Raw genomic sequence first — 21,519 nt, forward strand, 5'->3', positions numbered from 1 at the left:
TACTAGAACAATTCCTTTATTTAAAAATTGCTGGTGTTTAATGTTCTTCTTCGCCCAACCAGGCCAGAAAACCATCCCCAAGGGAAGGGTGCAGCTTTCTTCTACCAGAGGCTTTAGCCTGGAGGTGGTTAGGATGGGGCAGACAGAGATCTTAGACTAGCCACGGGTCCACTTTAACATCATAAACAATGGAGGAAGGAGAGGGGTGAGAGAAGGACTGGAAGCTCAGAGGGCCCTGATAATGCCGGTGGCTGGAGGGGAAGAAGGCACACCACACTCCATCAGTGAGTCACAGGTTTCATCTAGGTTATGCTGACCTCTGCTGGCTGCAGCCACAACTATTTTTTTCCCCCCTCTTTGAATTCCAACCAAACAGTGGAGCCTCACTAATGTTAAGGAGTTGGGATTCCAGCTTCTAGTTATGGGAATGCCTCATGATCTGTCCTGTCTCATTGAGCTACCTGGAATTCAACACTGCAGACTGGATCCCGGCTGGGAATGAATTCTCTGCCAGAGAAGAGGTCAAGTCTAGTGGCCCAGAATGATCCAGGCAGGTGAGGGTACTTTGTGTTTTCTAACCAAATCCAGGACTTCCTAATTTCACCTGCTGAGGCAGCAAAGTGCTTGGCCTAGACACACAATTTCTAAAAGTGCCTGTGGCACAGCCACCATGTCTTTCCATCTGTCAGATCAGTCCAGCCCCTTCGGAGGAGTGAGGCTGCAGGTCACACACACCCGTGAAGGTGAGATCCTTGGAGTTAGGGCCTTGTGGTCCACAGTGCTTCTGGACTCCCAACAAGGAGGCCTGGCCCTTCGAAACCCGGGCCAAGTAGATTTCCAGTGTCCGGAGCAGACGCCGTGGGCTTTTCTTGGCCAATGCTTCCAAGTCTGGAACAGAAAGGATTGGGGACCTGAAGGCTTAAGGAGCTTTAGATGCCTTAGTAGACAAGGCCTCAGGCCTAACTCCTCAACTCTTACCTATGAAACAAAGCTAAGTTGCCTAGGATGGAGAAAACAGAGGAAGCATGGCCTAGTGGTAGGGTGCTTGCCTAGCATGCATGAAGCCCTAGTTTTACCAAAGACTGTGCGCAGGCCCTGAGTGCAAGCCCCAGGACAGGAAAAAAAAAGGGGGGGGGTGGCTTAATGGTAGAGTGCTTGCCTAGCATGCACAAAGATCTGGGTTCCTTGGTACCACATACATAGAAAAAGCTAGAAGTGGTGCTGTGGCTCAAGTGGTAGAGCTCTAGCCGTGAGAAAGCCCAAGGACAGTGCTCAGGCCTGAGTTCAAGCTCCAGGATTAGCCAAAAAAAAAAGAGGAAGCTGAGCAACCATAGAACCACAGAGCGTCTTGTCCAGGCCCATCTCAACTCTGAAGAGACAATCCAACTGCTGGATTCTAGCTTCCAATTTTTGATTCAGGAAATGCAATTATAAGGTATATGGCTGGAAAGGGAGACAAGTGGTGGCAGATGGAGAACTAGTGGGCTCCAGAGAACGGGCTAGACAGAGACTGGGAGTGCAGCCTAGAACCATCTAGCACTCACACTAGGGTCTGGACCTGGGAACACAGGTGTTCTTGGCCACTGCCAAGAAAGAACATACCTTTGAGGACAAAGCCTGAGTCCAAGATGGTCTTCTTCTGGGTCCTCCACACATGTGCCAGGCGGAGGAAAGTGGCAGCATAGAAGCTGTTTACCACTGGGATGACCTTTTGCTGCCGATTACACTCCCTGGAGGACAAAGGACATGACCTGCTTAGCCACAGACAAGGCCAACACTCTGGCTTTTCTGCCCTCCGTTTTGGTCCCTAGAGGTGCCTGTCCAAACCAAGGAAGGCCCCATCTCTCCCCAGGCATCGGGATCATCTGGGAAGGAGAGATGGCAGGAAGACAGGCACACAGAGACTCTAGCCAGGTCCTGAGGAGCCATCAGGTGAGGGAGGGAGTTGTAGAGAACAAGGCTGGAGAGGGACAGGCCTAGGCTCTGCTGGTGGCTATGGGGAGGACTCACCTGGAGAGACACTCCTCCCTCAAGGCCTGGATGGCAATACGTGTGATATTCACGGACATCAAACAGAAAGGAAACTGCTGCAAGGGGGCAGGAGGAGCAGGTCAGTGTTCATCCCAGGTGGGTCCTCGTGTTCTCTGTCATCAGCACCCGTATACCACTTCGGCCGTCCCAGCCTTTGAGGCAGAGGCTGATAGTACTGCTGCCGCTTCCCTCCTTAGAGACGAAGCAGCTCAGGTTCAGTGACCCTGTGAAGCTTTCCTGGAGCCTAGGAGCCAGGATTCCTCCTGAACTTATTTTCTCCACAGCTGGTCTTTATGAACATGAGCCAGTTCTCTAGCTTCCTTAACATTCTGGCCCCTTCCTTGCTCTCCCCGACACTCAGGGGCCGTTACCGCCTAGGGCTGGGATGAAGCTGGGATGAACACGAGTCATAAAGCGCAGTTCCTACCTCTACAGGCTGGCTCCTTGAGCTTCACCTCCCAAAGCTAGGGCTCTACCTCTTGAGCCTGGTGGTTAATTGGGGATAAGAGCTAGGATATGATGTGAGCCACCTGTGCCCGACACCTGTAGGTTCTTAATCTGTTCTCCCTCTGGCTTCTGGCTATCTGGCTGATCACGGGCACTGCGTTCAAAAACAGAGAAGATGCCAAGTAGGTAAAATGGCAGCCTTGACTTGTGGGCACGTCCCATCTGACATGGACACAAATGCCCAAGAAGCTGCTGTGCAGGTCACATTGAAGGATGCAGCAGGGGTATGGGAGCAGTGTTTAACCAGGATGGGCTCAGAATACCTTAAACCTTTATCCTTCCTTTCTTTTCTTAGGGACGTGAACTCAGTGTCTGGGCACTGTCCCTGGGCTTTCTCAAGGCTAGCACTTACCACTTAAGCCACAGCACCACTTCTGTTTTTTTGGTCCCCCCCCCCCTGTGTATGTACTACTGAGGAATCGAACCCAGGGCTTCATGCATGCTAGGCAAGCACTCTACCACTAAGCCACATTCCCAGCCCTCTTGGAGTGATCTTGAGAGCCCAAGCCCAATACCAATGCTGTACGAGATGAAGTCAAATCATTAGTTATTACAAAAAGTACAAGACAGGACCAGGAGTTTGGCCTAGTGCTTAGAGTGCTTTCTTAGCATGCATGAAGACCCAGGCTCAAAAAAAAAAAAGCCAAAAGTGGTGCTCCCTCTATCTCACAAAGTGCTATACACATTAATAAAGATCATATACTCGACATACTATGTGTAACTTTGCCCAGGTAAATGAGAACAAATATTCATATTATCCTTGTTGGAAAATACATCCTTGCTGAAGACAGCAGCAATGCATTTATACTGTCATGTATAATACATCATCACTGCCTGTTTCATTATTATACACACTTGCATGGTATCACCTTTTCTCTCTTTTTTTTTTTTAGTTTATAAATAAAGAGCAAGAATATGGCAAATAATAGTTATTCATAAGGGATCTATTACTATTCTCAGAAATAGTTTTATACTGGGCACTTATGAAAGACCTAGATTCCAATTCTAAATGTCTCTTTCCTTTGGCACTTTCCCTTAAGACAAAAACAAAGTCTTGGGCCGGGGTTTGGCCTAGTGGTAGAGTGTTTGCCTAGCATGCATGAAGACTTGGGTTCAATTCCTCGGTACCACATACATAGAAAAAAGCCAGAAGTGGTGTTATGACTCAAGTGGTAGAGCTCTAGCCTTGAGAAAGTCCAAAGACAGTGATCAGGCCCTGAGCTCAAGACCAGGACTGGCAAAAAAAAAAAAAAAAAGTTTGAGGCTAAATAGGATTTGCCGAGTGTCAAAGTACCTTACCATAAGGCAATTATTAAGTACAAAGGGAAAACAGTAGTTTTATAATGGAGAAACACAGCCAACACCATTGTCACCAAGGGGCCTAAGTTATCATCAGTGGAATAAGCCATTCTGACAGTGTATGAACCTTTAAATGAGGTCCTGTGAAGATCATGTCACACCCATCATGCCATTCTCGCCCAAATGCATAACCCTGACTGAATTTTAGAAACCCATCAGACAAACCCAAATTGTGGGGCATGCTACAAAGTAACTCTCTCAATATGTCAAGGTCATGAAGGACAAAGAATCACTGAGTAGCTGTTAGGTGTTGGAAGAAACTAAATCAGCAGGAGAACCAAACATAATGGGATCCAGGCATAGGTGACAAACAGAAGAAAAGTGAATAACCGCTGTAGTTTAATTATGTCTTGCTTTTGGTAACTATATTATGGTTATGCAAGATTATTATGATGTTGGTATATGGGAGCTCTCCGAACTACTTTTACACCTCTACTTATTTATCTTGAGCTCATTAGGACCAATCCCCTTCTGTTCTCTGTACCTCTTCCTACAGTTATGACAAATCTGTCCTCCAATTCCCTGTCCTATGCAACCGTTGGTCTGTCTTCATCTTTCCCTCTGCCCCAATTTCCCAAACTGCCACTGTGTTCCTGATACAATGGTCATGGTCATTGCCTGTGACATGATACAAACAGCCCTACAAATAAAGACTCAGCCTATTGGAGGACCTAGTTCTCTGTTGAGACAGGTGGTTCTGGGGGCAGTGCTGTCAAGTACTCAGGCCTTTTCTTCCATAGCCCACCTATTGCTAGGCCTGCGCGCGCACGCGCGTGCGTGCGTGTGTGTGTGTGTGTGTGTGTGTGTGTGTGTGTGTGCAGGGGGCTATTCTGCTGTTTCAGACCAATCCTCCCATCCTCTCTAGAAGCCTTCAGCTTTGATTTCCAGCTTTGATGGCAGCTGGGTGCCAGTGGCTCATGCCTATAAACCTAGCTATTCAGGAGGCTGAGATCTGAGGATTGTAGTTCAAAGCCAGCCTGGGCACTAAAGTCTGGGAGAATCTTCTCTCCAATTAATTACCAGAGAGCCAGAAGTGGCACTGTGGCTTGAAGTGGTAGAGCACTAACCTTGAGCTGAAGAGCTCAGGGACAATGCTCAGGCCCAAAGTTCAAAGTCCCATGACTGACAAAAAAAAAAATGTTGATGGCAATTCTCTTTCCAAGTGCTCAAATCAAGTAAGTCAGCATTAACTCGTCGTCTTCTTCTTCCTCTCCCTCTTCCTCCTCCTCCTCCTCCTCCTCCTCCTCCTCCTCCTCCTCCTCCTCCTCCTCCTCCTCCTCCTCTTCTTCTTCTTCTTCTTCTTCTTCTTCTTCTTCTTCTTCTTCTTCTTCTTCTTCTTGTCAGTCCTGTGGCTTGAACTCTGGGCCTGGGTGCTGTCCTTAAGCTCTTCAGCTCAAGGCTACTGCCCCGGGAGTCACAGTGCCACTTACAGTTTTCTATTGGTTAACTGGAGATAAAGAGTCTCATGAACTTTAGTGCCCAGGCTGGCTTTGAACCGTGATCCTCAGATCACAGCCTCCTGAGTAGCTAGGATTACAGATGTGAACCAGGGTGCCTAGCTTAAACTACTTTCTTTGTATGAAACTAATATTGAACAAATGAATTCCAGGTTCCATGAAACTGAATAGACAGAAGAAAGGCAGCAGGTCAGATCAGTTTTCTACAATGGAAGGAGTATCACCCTTTACTACTTGGGTAAACCATTGTACCTTCCTCCAGAAGGCAGATTTGGACGGAAACCGAGGTCATCTGAAGACTAAGTGCCCCCTTCAGGGTGAGGAGCAGCACCAGCACTGTGCAGAATGGAGGCAGTGCTCACTGTGTGTGTTTCTTTATTATGCTATTAGCTCCAGTGAGCCAGTTAAAGCTCCATGAATTCCCTTTAGCTGGAGAGAAAACCATGCCCTGAATTACCAAGGAACGTGCTTGAGGCCCACAGCTAGTGAGTTCAGATTCCAGAGTGCACAGATGGTCAGAGAAGCCTCTCCCATGTTTGCCTCCTTCATCCTGAGATCCCTTGGCAACCAGAGATACAGACCTACAAGGTCCTCCTGGCTGCTCAGGGCGTGGCTCCACAGCCCTCTCCTCAGGCTTCCCACCCAAGTCCCACCTGGATGTGGTGACGAGACAGGCGTAGAATCTCCAGGGCCATAGGTAAAGTCTGTGAGTCCATCACCAGATACAGCAGATGTAGGAGGGCAAGGAAGCCCGCCCCTCTCAGGTCTGTGGCTGGGTTTGCTCCTGTAACAGAAACCAAGAGCAAATGGGGTACCAGTGAGTCAGGCTTGTCAAGTCTTACTCCCTTGAGTTTCTGGGGCTTGGTTTAGCTTCCTCTTCATTCTTTTCCTTTCTCTCACCTCTTTTTATTTCTTTCCTTCTTTCTCTTACTATCTTTTCTTTCCTTTCTCCCTCCGGCCCTTTGTTCCTATTTTTCTTTCCTTTTCTTCTCTCCTTTGTTATTATTAGGGTGTTGTACAGAGGGGTTACCATTGCACAAGTTAAGTAATGAGCACATTCCTTTTATTTGGACAATGTCACCCCCTCCTTCACTTTCTCGCTTTCTAGCTTTCTCTCAGTACTTGGGATTGAATTCAGGACTGGGCACTCTCCTTTAGCTTTTGCATTCAAGGCTGATGCTCTATCAATTGAGCTATGCCTCTACTTCTGGCCTTTTGTTAATCAACTGAAGATAGAATCTCCCAGGCTGGTTTTGACTCATGATCCTCAGAGCTTAGCCTCCAGAGAAGCTAGTATATATGGTGGGCTACCAGCACTCAGCTGCAAAGCTGATTATGTTTGATGACTGAAACAAGACTCCTAACATTGCCTGATGCAATTCTCCATATACAGAGAAGACATGTTTAGGACAATTGTGCTGTAGATGAGGGAGAATGCAAGGGTGTAAACAGTTTGAATACCTCACCAATTCCCAAACTTGTGTGAACTTGATATGACTAGAAAAGTAAACTAGTGAAGTTGGTTTATTTCAAATATATATATATACACACACACACACACAAATATCACAAATATATAGTCCTTTCTGGAAGCTGGGAGCTTGTGGCTTGCCTGTAATCCTAACTACTAAGGAGGCTGAGATCTGCAGGTCATGGTTCAAACCCAGCCCAGGCAGGAGAGTCCATGAGAATCTTTTTTTTTTTTTTTTTTTTTTGGCCAGTCCTGGGCTTGGGCTCAGGGCCTGAGCACTGACCCTGGATTTTCTCAAGGCTAAGGCTCTACCTCTTGAGCCTCAGCACCACTTCTGGCTTTTTGCTATGTATGTGGTACCGAGGAATCGAACCCGGATCTTCGTGCATGCTAGGCAAGCACTCTACCACTAGGCCAAACTCCCAGCCCTCCATGAGAATCTTATCTCCAATTAACAGCCAGAAAATTGGAAGTGGTGCTGTGGCTCAAAGTGGTAGAGTGCTAGCCTTGAATGAAAAGCTCAGTGACAACATCCAGATTCTGCTAAGTTCAAGCCCCATAACTGACAAAACAGGGTGCTTGCCTAGCATGTATGAAGTCCTGGATCCCATTCCTCAGTACCACATAAACAGAAAAAGCTGGAAGTGGCCCTGTGGCTCAAGTGGTAGAGTGTTAGCCTTGAGCAAAAAGTGTCCAAGGACAATGCCCAGTCCCTGAGTTCAAGCCCCAAGACTGGCAAAAAAAAAAAAAAAAAAAGCTCAGGGACAGTGCCCAGGCCCTAAATTCAAGCCCCAGGACTGGCTAGTATGTGCGCGTGCGCGTGCACACACATGCACACACACATACACACACACACACACACACAGAGTTCTATTTTTTTTTTTTTGTGGGTCATGGATCTTGAACTCAGTCTGGGCATTGTTCCTGAGATCTTCAGCTCAAGGATACCACCCTACCCTTGAGCCAAGCCCCACTTCCCTTTTTCTAAAGGTTAATTGGAGATAAGAGTCTTTAGTTCCCAGGCTGGCTTTGAACTTCAATCTTCAGATCTCAGTCTCCTGAGTAGCTAGGATTACAGGCGTGAGCCACCACATTTGCCAGTCCTGGGACTTCAACTCAGGGCCTGAGCACTGTCCTTGAACACTTTTTGCTCAAGGTTAATGCTCTGCCACTTGAGCCACAGCACCACTCCTGGCTTTTTCTGAGTATGTGGTACCAAGAAATTGAACCCAAGGCTTCATCCATGCATGCTAGGCTATGCACTCTACCACTAGGCCCATAAAGTTCTACTTTTTTCATTAAAAAAGGGAAAAATCCAAGCAAATTAAGATTCCAAATCATATAAATGCAATGTTTTCTACCTGTTTATGGTAAATGTGCTATAACAGATTTTGAGACCACAAAGCTTGGAGGCCATAAAGCAACCATTTTCTCTCTCACTCTTGTCAAGTCCTGTTCTCTTTGTTACTTTTCCAACAGAGTGCTGCCCTGGGCCTCTGCATCTGCTTCTCCCTCCTCAGGCCCTTCCCCTCCATGCTGGCCTGGCTGGGAGAGGACCATCTGGCTTCTCATTCAGATCCTGGAATCAGGGGCAATGCTCCCTCTTACCCTGGAAGCCCAGATCCTCCCAGTGGTCTCCGTGGAGGGCGCAGTCAAATTTGGAGCCTGTCAGCTTCTTGTAGATGGTCTGGAGGACTCGGCCATGCATTGGATCTTGACTGTCCAAACCACCTGCCCAAAACACACCGATACTGTCTGCGGGGCTGTCCCTCAGGACAGGACTGGGCACGTCTCAGAGAACAGCACATTTGGGCTTTTAAATTCACCCTGATCTCTGATTCCATTCTCCCCCACCAACATGATGCATGCAAGAGCCCTGGCTTAACCTCAGCCACGGGGTGGGCCAAGAACACTGTTCCGATTCCACATGCAGCCTTTGCTCTGTGGTGGTGTCCATGCACTCACACTGAGCGATGGTCAGGACTAGGTCCCTTTCTTCCCGAAGGCCTGGTTGGAGCTTTGGAGGCCCAAAGAGGCAATGCCGGAGGGCAGCAAACCCGGTCCTCCGAATAGTTGGCTGGATTCTTTTCTGGGGAGGAAGAAGCAGGCAATGAACAGTGTTGTATTGATTTCCCTGTCTTAATGAAGGTGAGGAAGCTCAGGCCGGTTAGCTCCTCCAAACTAAATGGCTGGTCTTTGAAAGGGGGAAGAAATGGAAGGTACCTGCTGGGATGTCAGAGATCATAAGCTCTGTTCAAACTCCTATATTCTTTGCAAGGAGAAAAAGGTCTCCAAGCATAAGCATCACTAGCAAGCCTTCCTACTGCCATACCCTGAAGGAGGAGAGGTCCACAGTCTGGAAATGTAGCAGAGCTTCACTGAAGGAGACGAGCTGTCCAGGCTGGTCTGAGCTGGCCTGGCTTCCAGGAGCAAAATGGAAGATACCTGAGGATTTATAACAATAGTTATTCCATCAGTGAGCACTGAATGCCTCCTGGTTGACAGCTCTGAGCTAAGCTTTGACTTCCATCTGGACAGCAACCACCTACAGCTACAAGGAGCTGGCATAATCTGCCACACTGACTCATTCTGTCTTGCTAGCTGACCTCTGTGAAGACCTGGCCAGCGTGCCTCGCCACCGGGGTCTCAGGCCACCCAGACCTCTCAGACTTGCCCTTAAGGAACTCTCTAAATTTTACTTATCTTTGAGGAAGCAAGTCACTTCTGGAATAGCATCCCTAGAAGTGTGTGCCATTGGTTTGTTCTGAGGTCTTTCCTAATTTCTACTTTGCCCCTTCTCACACTCCCTAGAGGACCTGCCTCCCTATCCTTTTGTTACAGTCTCTAGAGCATTATTGGCATTATAACTATAATGTGTCTCTGGGCGCTTGGGGGCTCCCAGACCTCTATCAGAAAGGGACTTGAGAGCTGGGAGTTTGGCCTAGTGGTAGAATGCTTGCCTAGCATGTATGAAGACCTGGGTTCAATTCCTTGGTACTACATACATAGAAAAAAGCCAGAAGTGGTGCTGTGGCTCAAGTGGTAGAACTCTTCAGCCTTGAAAAAGCCCAAGGATAGTGTTCAGGCCCTGAGTACAAGCCCCAGGACAGGTGAAAAAAAGAAAAGGACTTGAGACAACTTTTATGCAGCCTTCAGAAACTTCCTGTGGATAGCTTCAGCCCTAGTCTCATGAAGAGGTCCTAGCTGCCTACCTCCATCTTTCTGCATCCTGTCACCCTGCAGAGGCTCACTTTGATCCAGGTCCTCTCTGTCCTCCCTGAAAGAGGGAAAGGAGCCACAGCTCTTTCCCTGGGATGTGCATTCCTATCATTCCTATTTCCTCCAAAGGTATCTTTTTTGGGGGGGTCTGTCATGGGGCTGGAACTCTGTACCTGTGTCGGGCTGAACGGTGTCCACAGCCTCCCATTCTTCTTGGGCTCTGAGCACTTCAGCACTCACAACTGCAATAACGAGAAAAAGAGCTCCTGGACATTTAGGTCTATCAGAATCATTACCGTAGACCTCGACTTTCACTGCTTGACTTGGGTTTTGCTGCTCACAACCCTTCCTTCCTCACACAGCTGCCAGATGGTGTTGTTTTAGCCAGTACTTGGATTTTTTTTTTCTAGTGGTTAATTGGAGATAAGAGTCTCACGTTCTTTAATGGCTCTTTAGTACTTGAGCTGGCACTCAGCTCCTGAGTAGGTAGGATTGCAGGCGTGAGCCACTGCGCCCAGCTCCAGGACTGGGATTTGAACTCAAGGCTTCACACTTGCTTGGTTGGCACTTTACCATTTGAACCATGCCTCTAGCTCAAGAATGAGCTTTTGAAAAGGAAGATGCGTTTTTCCAAACTCTCCAAAACCCTCAAAAAAGAATACTCCAAGGCACAGTATCTAAGTCCATTTCCAGTCTCCATCCTTCTAACCTTTCTACCTTTTCCTTGAGAGCTACCTGAGGTCCTTGGCAGGATCTGCCTTCTCCCACCTCAATGCCTTTGCTGCTCTGCTACAGGGGCAGGGACTCTCAGTCGCAACCTCTGCTGCTACAGCTTTCTCCTGCTTCAGTTTGCTCATCAGTCTGATTAAGCTGCCACTGCTTTACAAGAGGCTGACCCTTGGTGCTTGCTATAGTGGTGTAATTATTTCTCCTTCTATAGTAAGCCATCCAAGGACATGTCTCTGTGCAGACTAGAACAATGCCTGGTGCATGAATGTTCAATGAACTGATTCACCATATAAAAGGTGGGGGGAAACTGGAGGGGAAAAAAAGCATCAGGACAGGCCTTCCTAACCATCACACCCCCAAGTTCCTCCACACCCCAGCAGGCATTCTCCAGATCAAATTACCAACAGAATCTTTTTCTTTTCTTTTCTTCCCTGCTTCAGTCCTACAGTTTGAACACAGGGACTAGGAACTGTCCCTAAGCTTTTATGCTCAAGGCTAGCACTCTACCACTTGAACCACAGCTCCACTTCCAACTTTTTGGTGGTTAATTAAAAATAAGTATTATGGACTTTCTTGCCTAGGCTGGCTTCTCAGCTCTCAGCCTCCTGAGTAACTTGGGTTACAGGTGTGAGCCACTAACTCCTGGCTGCCAGTGGCATGTTTTTTGTCACTAGCATTTCCAATTTTCCATATAAGATATCAACTATGTGTATGATGGAGACTTTGCTACCATAAATTGGGATTTCTTGAGCCACAGTAGTAAAAAATAGGTTAGGATAGCTCACAGTCTTGGCTGGCAATGTTGTCACTCGGCAGGAAACTATCTGTGGTTGTGTGTCCTTAAGTTTTCCTATGAGTTACTATTAAGAGTGGAAATCTCTGATTATGGTGTTTAGAGCTGGGACCTCTGGGAAGTGGCCCAGATAGATTAAAGTTCCAAAGGTGAACCACCGCTCCCCTTCCTCTCCCCTCCCCATGATTAATATGGCTTTTTAAGAAGAAAGCTAATTAGGGGAGAGATAGGAAGAGGTCAGAGAGAATAATGAAAGGGGGGACATGATTAAGGTGCAATGTACTTGTAAACTGACATGATGAACTGAAACCCCTCTGTACAACTAAAGATAATAAAAAATGATAAAAATTTTAAAAAGAAGAAAGAAAGCTTGAGTCATGGCTTAAAGTCCTTGCTTAGAATGTACAAGGCTCTGAATTTAAACCTCACTATCACCTAACGAAAAAGAGTTCAGATAAGATACACAGACACACTCCATCTCTTGTTATATGCCACCCTACAACAATTCGTAACTATACCGGCAAAAAGGCTAGTGGCCTGTAACTCTAGTTATTTAGGAGGCTAAGATATGAAGATCACGGTTTGAAGCCAGCCAAGACAGGAAAGTCTGTGAGATCCTTATCTCCAATCACCCAAAAAGCGGAAGTAGTACTGGGCTCAAGTGGTAGAGAGTAGTCTTGAGCATAAAAGCTCAGGGACAGCATCTAGGTCCTGAGTTCAAGCCCCAGGACCTGCACAAAAAGAAGCATAAATACCAGCCTCTGGTGTTTTGTTATATAGTAACAAAAAAGGAACTGACTTATTGATTAAATACAACTACCAAATATTAAGAATGCAGTGGCAAAGGCGTAGAGGATAGTTTCTGAAAGCACTTAGGAAAGGGTTCACTCTGCTGCTTACTAGTTGTACTTTTTTGGACTGCTTGACCATCTGTCACCCCTCATGGCACTGTGGTGGAGATGAGGCAACTTTCCAACTTCTGAGGAAAATATTTAACCCAAAGGTAAGTGTTCAATAATGTTAGTTATTAGTGTTGGCACAGCTCTTGTTCATGGGACTGTGGACCATAGGTCCTAACTGTCTGGATCTCTAGGAAATTCCATTTTGCCACCTCCCACTTGGGGTACAGACCCAGAGTATCAGGGATCCCAAACTAAACAACTTCAACAGAATAGCTGATTTTCGATGGCCAAGAAGATAAAATTTGTAGGGTCCTGGGAGGGAGGAAAGTGGAGCAAGGTGGCCGAACAAAAAAGGGGAAGCAGGCCGGGAGTTTGGCCTAGTGGTAGAGTGCTTGCCTAGCATGCACGAAGACCCGGGTTCAATTCCTCGGTACCACATACGTAGCAAAAAGCCAGAAGTGGTGCTGTGGCTCAACTGGTAGGGACAGTGCTCAGGCCCTGAGCCCAAACCAGGGGAAGCATCATACAGATATGAGGAATGCTGAGTAAGACTTTCTACCTCACCCCTTACCTAATTTCTGATTCTTTTTTTTTTTTTTGCCAGTCCTGGGGCTTGAACTCAAAGCCTGAGCCCTGTCCTTGGGCTTTTTCAAGGCTAGAGCTCTATCACTTGAGGCACCACACCACTTCCAGCTGTTTCTATGTATGTGGTACTGAGGAATTGAACCCAGGTCTTCATGTATGCTAGGCAAGCATTCTATCACTAGGCCAAATTCCGGACCTACTGTACTGATCCTTTACCCTTCAGACCCTCATCTCTGAGCAATGAGATTATCGGTCACCATAGATGCTCCTTGCCTATCAGTGTCTGTGAGCCCAGGGTCACAGGGGATAGGAATCTGCTAATACAACAGGTTAGTCAACAGAAAGTTACCTCTGAGTGAGCTTTTCCTGTTCTCTTAGAACCAAGAAGACTCAGGGAAGCTCAAAGAGATCCATTTCAGTCCAGGTTAGCCCAGGCATAAAGAGAGACCCTAGCTCAAACACACCAATATAAGCCAGAAGGGAGTAGCTAAAATCTGAGGACGACAGTTTGGAGGTTGGACAGAAAGGAATCTCCAAGTAAAACACCAAAAAGTTAGAAGTGGAGCTATGGCTGAAGGGGTAGAACACCAACTCGGAGTAGAAAAATCTAAGGGACAGCACCTAAACCCCTAAATTCAAGCTCCAGGGTGCCTACCCCTTACAAGGTACACTTCCCCTCATTTTCATACTAACATTTCAAGGATAACAGTGTCACTATTTCTACTTCCTCATAGAGCACACATGACCTGCCCAGAAGAACGCAGTAAACCATTAGCAGAGAAACTGATTCCTAATCCAGTGTTGATTATAGTTTTCCTTGGGGAATCATAAATTTACAACCTTCTGAAGGACAAAGGGCAAGAGATATCCAGACTAGAGGAAGCAGGTGGATGGCAGGTCTGATCTGGGTTTCACCAGGGCTCTAGGAATCTTGGGCATCCTTACCAGCTGGCTCCCATCCATTGGCTTCAGCTCTCAGGGCCTGGAGAAGGCTATGGTTCTTCAACTCTGAGATCTGTAGGAGCAGGAAACTTTTAGAGTAAGGGTGAGTCCATTTCCTCCCTACATACACCAGCATTTCCCATGCATCATACTGAATACTAAATGCTTGGCAGATCTCGAGGATCTGCTCTGCTTTGGTAGGCTGATTGAAACTAACGTTTTCTTTTGCTATTTTGCTCTGTCAATCGTGGAGCTTGTACTCAGGACCTGGGTGCTCTCCTTGAACTTTAGTTGTCAAGCCTAGCACTCTACCATTCTATCAGCTTGAGCCACGGCTCCACTTCCGGTTTTCTAGAGTTTAACTGGAGGTAACAGTCTCATGGGCTTTCCTGCCTGGGTGGGCTTTGAACCTTAATCTTCATATCTCAATTTCTAGGGCAGCTAGGATTATAGGCTTGAGCCACCAGGGATCAATGTTTTTTGCTTTTTGTGTGCCGCAGAGTGAACCTTGTATATGCTCAGCACACTCTACTACTTTCTGTAGCCTAGCCTTAAAGGTAATCTCTTTTTTTTTTCTTCAGCTTTTGAAGTTTTAACAAGGATATATTTTAGTATAACAGTTAAAGTAGGAGAAAGTGGCAAAGAGAGAAGTATTTCCTATGTTCCATGCAGGAAATCAGAATTCAAGTTGTCTTGCTGCATAGCTCAGGAAGGCCTTGAATATGGTACCCACCCATCCTACAAAATACTGAGATCATAGACATGCACTATCACACACTGAAATCAGTGTGTCAATGTGTGTGTGTGTGAGTACTGGAGCCAGAACTCAGGGCCTTCTGCTTTTCCTAGACTTTGTTGCACAAGGCTAGCATTCTATCACTTGAGCCGCTCTCTTCTTCTGGCTTCTTGCTGCTTAACTGAGGAAAAGTCTCATGGACTTTTCTGCCTGGCTAGCTTTGAACTGTGATCCTCAAATCTCAGCTTCCTGAGTAGCCAGAATTAAAGTAAGAGCCACTAATGCCTGACAAAGTTGATTGTTAAGTAAGGTACTTGGAAAACTTCAGCTATGATGTAGAAGTTAAGCAATGTGGGGAACAAGTATGCATCTCCCTTGAATTCTAAATAAATGTAAATGCATGCCACTCATGAGGACTGCGGTGCGGCTTTGGCATTCCCCATGCCTTTTACACATTATGGGTAATATATCCAATCACCTTATGGGGATAGAGGTGGCATGGCATGTTTGTGCCCTTTCCCCTTCACTGCCCACCCTCTTCACTTCTCCTAGTTTCCTGGCACAGGGCCTAGCACCACACAGCCTCATGCAAACCCAACAGAAGTTACTATTGACAGGAGGCATGGAGAAGTTGGTGATATGTACAGGGATTCCTTTGAAAGCTGCAAGAGCACTGCTGTCCTTGTCCTGTGAGGAAGAGCCATCAGACACACCTTCAACCTGCGAAACAGACCACGGTCAATCTCCCAGGCTTACAAAGACCACAGTTTAAATATCACACCTTTCCCGAGCGAGCATGAGCGTGCGCGTACGTACACACGTACACACGTACACACACACACACACACACACACACACACACGAATTCCAGATAAATTACCTACTATATAGAAAAAGCTCAGTTTGAGACTCTGGGTTCAATCCCACAAAAGCAAAAACGTAAATTCTCTGTGTTATATGGCTTAAAGAAAAACTGCATGCTGTGGGTAGGGCTCAATGCTACAGTGGTTGTGTAGTATATCCTAGTAGGGCCTATGATCCCCAGTTTGGAAGATGGAGAGTGGGAAGGGGGAGAGGGAGAGGGAGAGGGGAAAGGAGAGAAGAAAAAAGTTTAGTCACTATTAGGCCAAAAACCTGACATGGATTTCCTAACTCGGTTAGATGTCTCGGGATGCTAACTGAGACAGTGTCACAGCTAAACTTTCCCCCTACTAGTGTTACTTCAAAATAAAGCAAACAAAAACACACTTGTCTAACTGTCTGGAACTTGTATCACAGAGATATAGCTAAGTTCCCTAATAGATTTTTTTCAAGTCCTAAAAATCAGAGAGTTAAAAACAAAACAACAACAACAACAAAAAAACCAGGCTGGGTGTGACAGTACATGTCCATAATCCAAACATCTGGGAGCTCTGGGCAGCAGGATCAAGTGTGAGGGCAGCCTAGGGGACAGTAGCCCTGGCTAAAACAAAAAGAAAACAAGCAAACAAACCCCTAAAGCTAAACCCAGTGGAAAAACAGGCAAAAGAAACAGACCATTTGGGCCGGGAATGAGACTTAGTGGTACAGTGCTTGCTAGCATGCATGAAGCCCTGGGTTTGATTCCATAGTATCACATAGACAGAAAAGCCAGAAGTGGCAATGTGGCTCAAGTGGTAGAATGCTAGCCTTGAGCAAAAGAAGCTCAGAGACAGTGCCCAGGCTTTCAGTTCAAGACCCAGGACTGGCAAATAAAAAAAATAAAAAAAAAAAAGGAGAAAAAAAGAAAAAGAAAAGAAAAACAAACTGACAGTTTATACCAAACAAAACATCTTTCTTAAACATATAAACATGCTCAATATCAGTCATAAAAGAAATACCAAATAAAACTACTCTGAGCCAGGTGCGCTGGCTCATACCTGTAATCCTAGCTACTCAGGAGGCTGAGATCTGAGGATTGAAGTTCAAAGCCAGCCTGGGTACTAAAGAACAAGAGATTTTTTTATCCCCAATTAATCACTAGAAAAGAGGAAGTGGTGCTGTAGCTCAAGGGGTAGGATGGTAGCCTTATGCTGAAGAGCTCAGGCCCAGGGTTCAAACCCCATGACCCACAAAAAAAAACTACTCTGAGAAATTATTTGAACCCAGAATATTAAGGTCAAAAAGTAATACACAGCGCGCCGGGAGTTTGTCTAGTGGTGGAGTGCTTGCCTAGCATGCATGAAGACCCTGGTTTGATTCCTCAGTACTACATACATTGAAAAAGCTGAAAGTGGTGCTGTGGCTCAAGTGGTACAGCTCTAGCCTTGAGGAAAGCCCAAGGACAATGCTCAGGCCCTGAGTTCAAGCCCCACAACTGGCAAAAAAAAAAAAAAAAAAAGTAATACACTGCACACTGCATTGGTCAGAGTGCTGAGGGTTATGTTACACGATCCAGGAGAATAAGTACTTTTCACTCCATTTGACAATTTCTAACAAAATCATCATGTTTTGAGCAACTTGGGTCTACATTTGCCTTCTAGTAGTTTATGTATTAGAAATACTCATTCATTTTGGTTTATTTATTTGGGATATTTATCAGCTTGGCTTTTTCCCCTCAATACTGGTGTACTATCACTGGTGACCATACCTCTTATTTCTGGCTTTTTGCTGGTTAATTGGAGATAAGACTCCTAGAGATTTTTCAGCCTGGGCTGGCATCTTCAGATCTCAGCCTCCTGAATAACTAGGATTACTGGCATTAGTCACCAGATCCTGATTTTTGTTTTTGTTTCTTTTTTTCTGAGATGGGGTCTCACTATGTACTCTAGTGACCTTGAACTTACTATGTAGCCCTGACTGCCCTTGAATCAATAATCCTATTGCCTCTGCCTCATCAGTGCTGGGATTACAGGCATGTATCACTATGCTTGGTTCCAGGTTCTCCTTTAACAGAACAAATAGCCCTATACTGGTTTCCCTAAAATATTTATTTGTCTATCATAGGGCTTGAACTCAGGGCCTGGGTGCTTTCTCTAAGCTCTTTTTGCTCAAGGCCAGTACTCTACCACTTTAAGCCACAGCACTCCTCCCCAAAATATTTCTAAAACTCCCCATTCTCAAGATATAGTCTCTGTCTCATTAGTAACAATAAATTAACAAACCAACACTTTCTTTTCCAAATTGAGAGTGCTTACCTGTCCATCTCTTAATTCTTTCTCATTATGGAAAGATTTTTCATTCATGACGCAAAATCATTTGTTCAGGTAGGCTTTATGCTTAGGCTCAGAAGGAAGTTTATAAAGTCTGAGATCTAAAGCTATGAGGAAAATAATGGATCCAATTGTTCTACCTTTGCCTTCCTTCTTGGCAGTCATTAAGATTAGAAGAAAGAAAACAGTCCCTTTGTGCCATCACTAGGGTGCTATGAGTAGACAAAGTCCTTGGAGATTCTGAAGCCTCAGCTCTGGAAAAAAAAAAAAAGAAACACTGGTTTCATCATTCAGTTCCACTTGTACTGAGGAAAAACATTTAAACGTGTGTGTGTGTGTGTGTGTGCGCGTGCGTGTTCGCGTGTGTGTGTGTGTGTGTGTGCGCGTGTGTACGGGCTTCAGTTCTGGGCCTACCTGGGCACTGTTCCTCAGATTCTTTTGCTCAGGGCGAGCATTCTACCACTTGAGCTACAGCTCTACTTCCAATTTTTCTGGTGGTTTAGTGAAGATAAGAATCTCACAGGCTTTTTTGCCTGGCTTTGAACTTCAATTCTCAGATCTCTGATTTCTGAATAGATAGGATTACAGGTGTGTGCCACCAGTGCTTGGAAACTTTATTTTTAAGTAGTTATGAACTTACTGTGAATAAACAAGCTACTTTGGCCAAATGCCTACCTCTTAACTGTCCAGGCCACTGGATAGAAAGAACCATGCAGGTATCTGGGAGTTGGGTACCCAGAAGGCAGTAGCACTTCTGTAAGTGGTGGTCTCTGTTTCTTGCTGTGAAATCACCAGGACCTGGGCAAACTTATCAAAGGGCTTATCAAAAGTGAAGCTTTCCTGGTACTAGTGGCTCATGCCTATAATCCTAGCTACTCAGAAGGCTGAGGTCTGATTATCTAAATTTTTTTTTTGGTAGGTTGTGGGGCTTGAACTCTGGGCGTGGGCATTGTCCTTGAGCTTTTAAGCTCAAGTCTAGCACTCTACCACTTGAGCTACAATGACACTTCTGGTTTTCTGGTCTCACAGACTTTCATGCCCAGGCTGGCTTTGAACCACGATTCTCAGATTTCAGCCTCCTGAGTAGCGAGGATTACAGGTATGAGACACCGGCACTTGCTGTGATTATCTCATTTTTTTTTTTTTTTTTGCCAGTCCTGGGCTTGAGCTTAGGGCCTGAGCACTGTCCTTGGACTTTCTCAAGGCTAGAGCTCTACCACTTGAGCCTCAGCACCACTTCTGGCTTTTATCTATGTATGTGGTACCGAGGAATCGAACCCGGGTCTTCATGCATGCTAGGCAAGCACTTTAACCACTAGGCCAAACTCCCGGCCCCGTGATTATCTCATTTTAAAGCCAGTCTGGGCAGAAAAATCTGTGACATTTATCTCCAATTAACCAGCATGAGAGAGAGAGAGAAAGAGAGAGAGAGAGAGAGAGAGAGAGAGAGAGAGAGAGAGAGAGAGAGAGAGAACACCAGAAGTAGAGATGAGAGATGTGCCTCAAGTGGCAGAACACCAGCCTTGAGAGGAAAGAAAAAAAAGCCAAACTAGAGTAAAAAAAAACAAACAAATGGGCAAGCCCCTGAGTTCAAGTCCCAGAACTGACACAAAATAAAACAAAACAAAGGGATGAGTCCCATTGGTTGGCAGTCTTAGCTGAAGACTTCAGATTTTATTTAGGTCTTGACATCAGTTGAAGATGGGGATTTACCATACTACAGCTGGTTCCTAGGATGACAGAAACTCAAAATGCCACACAAATTTCTAATTTTCCCCAGTTTTCTAGCAGTTTGGTCTACTGTTGCAGCGCGGGGGAGGGGGAGTGCAGCTTTGGGGATCAAATCTGGGGCCTTTTGCATACTACACAAGCATTCTACTGTTTCATCCCATGCTGTCTGCCTCAGGTAAAGGGATGGACAGGGATCATACCTTAATCATGGGGGGAGTAAACATCATGGATGTCTAGCAGATTATGGGTGGGCAGCTGGCTCCACATAAGTGACAAATATATACCACAGGCTCAAGAGACTAAGGAAAGAGGGGAGCCTCTTCATGTTGTCAGCTTCCCCAGTGCAGGAATACAATTTGGATTTCCTAAGAACCAGAACAAACTGATCTTTGTCAGGATTCACTGTTGAACACTACAAGGAGGAATAATACCTCCTAGTTCTCTGGCTGATCATCCGGTGTACTGTAAACAGGAGGAGGGCAGGAAGTGAGAGAGAGGCAGTGTAGCGCAGTTGTGGTGTATATAGATATATATATATCTATATCCACATATATATGTAGCCTCATTTGTGTATATATGTATATATACACACATATTCTATATACATTTTCATATGTATTTGTGTGTATGTGTGTGTGTGTGTGTGTGTGTGTGTGTGTGTGTGTGTATTTAGCAAGGTGACCAGAAGGTAGGTAACAGCAATCTCAGAAAGGCTCTTCTGTTACTGTGCATGAAATGCTTAAAACAGCATAGGAACAGGGCTAGCTTTTACAGCACTGGCAGGAACACAGCTGGGGGCTGCAAAAAGGACAATCAGTATATGTGTCAGGGGGAAAACAATAAAAGAACAAAACCTGTCAAACAAGTACTCGGGGTCATGAAGTCACTTACTTCTACTGTTAGGCATTCATAACGGCTGCACCTGAGGACGCCAGCATCCTATACAAACGGACCCTTCTCAAATCAAGTATTTACTGGACACCTACTTTCAGTAAGGAGCTACCTTGAGAGGATGTGGTTTTTTAATTGTTGTCGGAAGTTAAATTTTTTTTTTTTTGGTTGGTCATGGAGCTTGAATTCGGCATGGACGCTGTCCCTGAGCTCTTCAGCTCAAGGCTACCACCCTACCCTTGAGCCAAGCCCCACTTCCTGTTTTCTAGAGGTTAATTGGAGATAAGAGTCTCAGGTCCTTTTGTGCCCGGGCTGGCTTTGAACCTTGATCCTCAGATCTCAGCCCCCTGAGTAGTTAGGATTATAGGCGCGAGCCACTGCGCCCGCTGGAAGTTAAACTTTTAAAAGAGCTCGCTGATTTAGAAGCTGGCCCATTTTTTTTCCCAATCCTGGGGTTTGAACTCAGAGCCTGAGGGCTGTCTTGGGGCTTTCTCAAGGCTATAGCTCTACCACTTGAGCCACCAGCACTTCAGCTTTTTCTGTGTATGCGTTATGGAGGAATCGAACCCTGGTCTTCGTGCATGCTGGGCAAGCACTCTACCTCTAGGCCAAACTCCCAGCTCCATGACACTCTTATCTCCAATCAACCACCAAAAAGTTGGAAGTGGAACTAAGCCTCAAGTCTTGTGCACAAAGCCTCAAGATCACCACCCAGGTCTTAAGTTCAAGTCCCAGGACCTCGCCCCCCGCCCCCGTAGACACCGGAGCAGACCCCAGGTCCTCTCTGCGTCTCCTAGTCAGGATTCTCTCTCAGCCTTGCGTCTTTCACCTTGGTGTGGCCCCACAGTAACCACTGTCACCCGACTACCTCCCGCCTCAAATCTGCCCCTCACTCAGCTCACCCGACGCGTCCCCAGGTTTCCCCAGGTTTCCCGGCAGGCTTCGACATCCTCGGCTGGGCCTCATCTGCGCATGTGCCCGAAGCTTGCCGTTCCG

At 46.1% G+C, this 21,519-nt stretch overlaps 1 protein-coding gene across 1 annotated transcript; it reads right to left on the bottom strand.

Annotated features, from left to right (window-relative positions):
* Positions 1-21,515, bottom strand: Elmod3 (ELMO domain containing 3). The gene is made up of 12 exons (XM_090336582.1): positions 21,426-21,515; positions 17,887-18,155; positions 15,377-15,451; positions 13,999-14,068; positions 10,218-10,286; positions 9,158-9,270; positions 8,791-8,914; positions 8,434-8,556; positions 6,008-6,138; positions 2,011-2,087; positions 1,603-1,730; positions 1-888 (listed from the first exon to the last, which is right to left on the bottom strand). Exons 2-12 carry the CDS (start codon positions 17,932-17,934, stop codon positions 686-688), a joined length of 1,161 nt encoding a protein of 386 aa, XP_090192708.1. The 5' UTR covers positions 17,935-18,155; positions 21,426-21,515; the 3' UTR covers positions 1-685.
* Between the last annotated feature and the right edge of the window lie 4 nt (positions 21,516-21,519).

This window comes from Megascapheus bottae, chromosome 7 (genome assembly GCF_031878675.1).
Source record: "Megascapheus bottae isolate mThoBot1 chromosome 7, mThoBot2.hap1, whole genome shotgun sequence".
NCBI lineage: Eukaryota > Metazoa > Chordata > Mammalia > Rodentia > Geomyidae > Megascapheus > Megascapheus bottae.